The sequence below is a fragment of the Crocuta crocuta genome, unplaced genomic scaffold, assembly GCF_008692635.1.
Source record: "Crocuta crocuta isolate KB4526 unplaced genomic scaffold, BGI_CrCroc_1.0 scaffold71, whole genome shotgun sequence".
Taxonomy (NCBI): Eukaryota; Metazoa; Chordata; class Mammalia; order Carnivora; family Hyaenidae; genus Crocuta; species Crocuta crocuta.
The window spans coordinates 1,739,871-1,742,474 of NW_027527548.1; the positions used below are offsets into that span (position 1 = coordinate 1,739,871).

Here is a 2,604-nt window from a genome sequence, read left to right on the forward strand (position 1 = left end):
CTCCAAGACAGAGAAGGGACTAAGGGAGACAGATGAAATGTGTCAGCTATGCTCCTGGGGTAGGGGAGCGGGCTCTGTGGTCACTTTTTGGAAGGCCCCCCCCCACCCTACTTGAACCNGGAGTGAGACTCACTGCTAGACACGGGATGGGCGCCACATGAGACTACGTGAGCAGAGCTGGAGAGGTGGAGGGCTTGGCCCTCGTCCAGCCCAGTTTCCTTCTCCCTCCCGTCCCTTGTGCATCCCACTGATGGCTTCAGGGCCACTTGGGGCCACCTCAGTTCTTTTTCTTTTTTTTAATGTTTATTTTTGAGAGAGAGACAGACAGAGAGACAGAATATCAGCAGGGGAGGGGCAGAAATCGAGAGAGGGAGAGACAGAATCCAAAGGAGCTCCAGGCTCTGAGCTGTCAGCACAGAGCCCGATGCGAGGCTTGAACCCACAACCTGAAAATTAAGTCACAACCTGATCACAACCTGAAATTAAGTCAGCTGCCTATCCGACTGAGCCACCCAAGTGCCCCAGGGCCACCTCATTTCTCACCCTGGACCAGAGAGTTGTGTTTTAGCATCTGGGTGGGAGTAGGTGGGGAGTCCTCCTCTGCCGAGGTGGCCAGCACAGCAGCCGGGCGCACCTGGGGACGGCCCTGCCGTGGGCCCCAGTCTCTGCCCCCAGGGATCCCTGCAGCAAACAAGCTGTCATAGGCTCAGGTCTGGGGGACCCTCCCTCTGGCTGCAGCCTGTAGTCCAGGAACTGGGTGGGAGGAGGGGGGACACCCAGAGTGGGCGCCGGGGGAGCTGGGATGGGTGTGGGTGAGTGTGTGATGGGAGCAGATGCAGCAGAAAGACCATCAAGGAGGTGAAACAGGGACAGGGAGGTGGGAGGGAAGGAAGACACTGCCTGGAAGAGGAGCAGGAGAAAAGGGGAAAGCAGAGGAGGAGGGAACACGGCTGGAATAGAGGCGGGAACCACGATGCACCCCTGCCGGGGAGTACTATACAGCAGTGAAAAGGACCGCACACGAGCTCAAAGACAAAGCTCAAAAACAACGCCGAGAGAAAGGAGCAAAATGAAAAAAAAAAAAAAAGTGTATGATTCCACCCACATCAAGCTCGGACACAGGCAGAACTAAAATGAGATTTCAAGAGTGCGTAATTGGGTGATAAGCGATCAAGAAAGGCAAGGAGCTGGTTATCGCAGAAGCCAGGATGGAGGGACGCAGTGGGTTATGGTCAAGAGGGCACACAGCAGGGGGCTTCTAAAGAGGGGGCCGTTTTCAGTGTTTCGATCGACAGGTGGTTCATTTTATATTATTGACCATGCGTTGACCACGTGCTGAGCACTTCACACGAGTTAGTTTGTTTAATTGTTTGTTAAACTCTGTGCTTCTGGTTTGCGCACTTTTTGGTAGGAGTGTTGAATTTCACAATTTTAACTGAGCCCAAAACATGAAGAAAGGGGAGGAGGGAGAGGGGAGGAGAGAATGGACAAGGCAGCCCCAGCGTGAGAGGGAGAAGGGGTTCCTGGGGCCATGCTTGGCTGGAGCCACAGCGGTGCCATGTCCCCCATCCGGCCGCGTTTGTAAAATGGAATAAATATTGACACGGCCAGGATGGTATTCAATTTGTCCTGATCACTGGGCTGCGGTGAGTTCTGACAGGGCACGGTGTGAAACAGCAGCTCGGGATGTAATTTCTACTGTCAACATGATGTACAGCGGACTCCGCCTGCGGCACCAGCAGGCGACCAGGGTGGGGGCGGGGCAGAGAGACAGGTGCAGGCCGGGGGCATCTGGGGCGGAAGGTTCTGAGCAGGCCACCCCTGGGTGGGCGAGCAGTGGCAGCTGAGGGGTATGTGCATGTTCATAACCTGCATGGGAGGTCAGGCCTGGAGAAGAGACCCAGGCGTGGGGTGAGCGGCGTCCGGAGGTATTGGGGGGAAGGGGCGTGGTTCATACTCAGAGCCAAATGCAAGCCTGTCCTTCATGGCAGTCACCCGACACCGCTTTGCCCACCCTCATTTCCCTCCCCTCCCACAGCCCATTTGAATTCCAGATCCACCACCCACTGGCTGTGTGACCCCAGACAAATCCCTCAACCTCTCCGAGCCACTGTCCCTTCTTCTGTAATCAGGATTTTAAAGAGAGCTGTTGTGACGATTCAATCAGACCAGTGACATAAAGTGCTCTGCAGAGAACTAAGTGTTACCCCTTATTATTAGCTAATTGGATGGCACTGTGCCTGGCACACAGTAAAAGCTCTATAAATGTTATCCATCATTATTCTCACTGACTCAGAATCAGCTCAGTATGCGCAGCCCGACTGCCTGTCTCCCTTCTCTATTCCTTAGGTCCACCAAGACTGTCCCCCGAAGGAGCAAGGTTGGAGACAAAGCCCATGGGGTCCCACTGCCCTGGCATTCTTTCCAGAGAGAAGTGAGATTGCAAGAGGGTGATGATAACTTACATGGGCTTCTTGCGAGCAATAAGTAAGCTGAGGCACAAAGTGTTAGAATAGTGCCCGGCTCTTAGGAGGTGATCAGACTAAAGGAGGTGATGACCAGCTAAAACACAACAAAAACCAGGGTCACTCTTACATAGCCAAC

The 2,604-nt window shown here is 54.1% G+C and overlaps 1 protein-coding gene across 1 annotated transcript in view; it reads left to right on the forward strand.

The window, feature by feature from the left end:
* Positions 1–1,706: 1,706 nt before the first annotated feature.
* CDH22 (cadherin 22) overlaps positions 1,707–2,604 on the forward strand; it is a 76,613-nt gene continuing 75,715 nt past the window's right edge. Inside the window, exon 1 of the mRNA XM_077766654.1 lies at positions 1,707–1,751. Coding sequence (XP_077622780.1) covers positions 1,707–1,751 — 45 coding nt within the window. The remainder of the gene's footprint in view (positions 1,752–2,604) is intronic.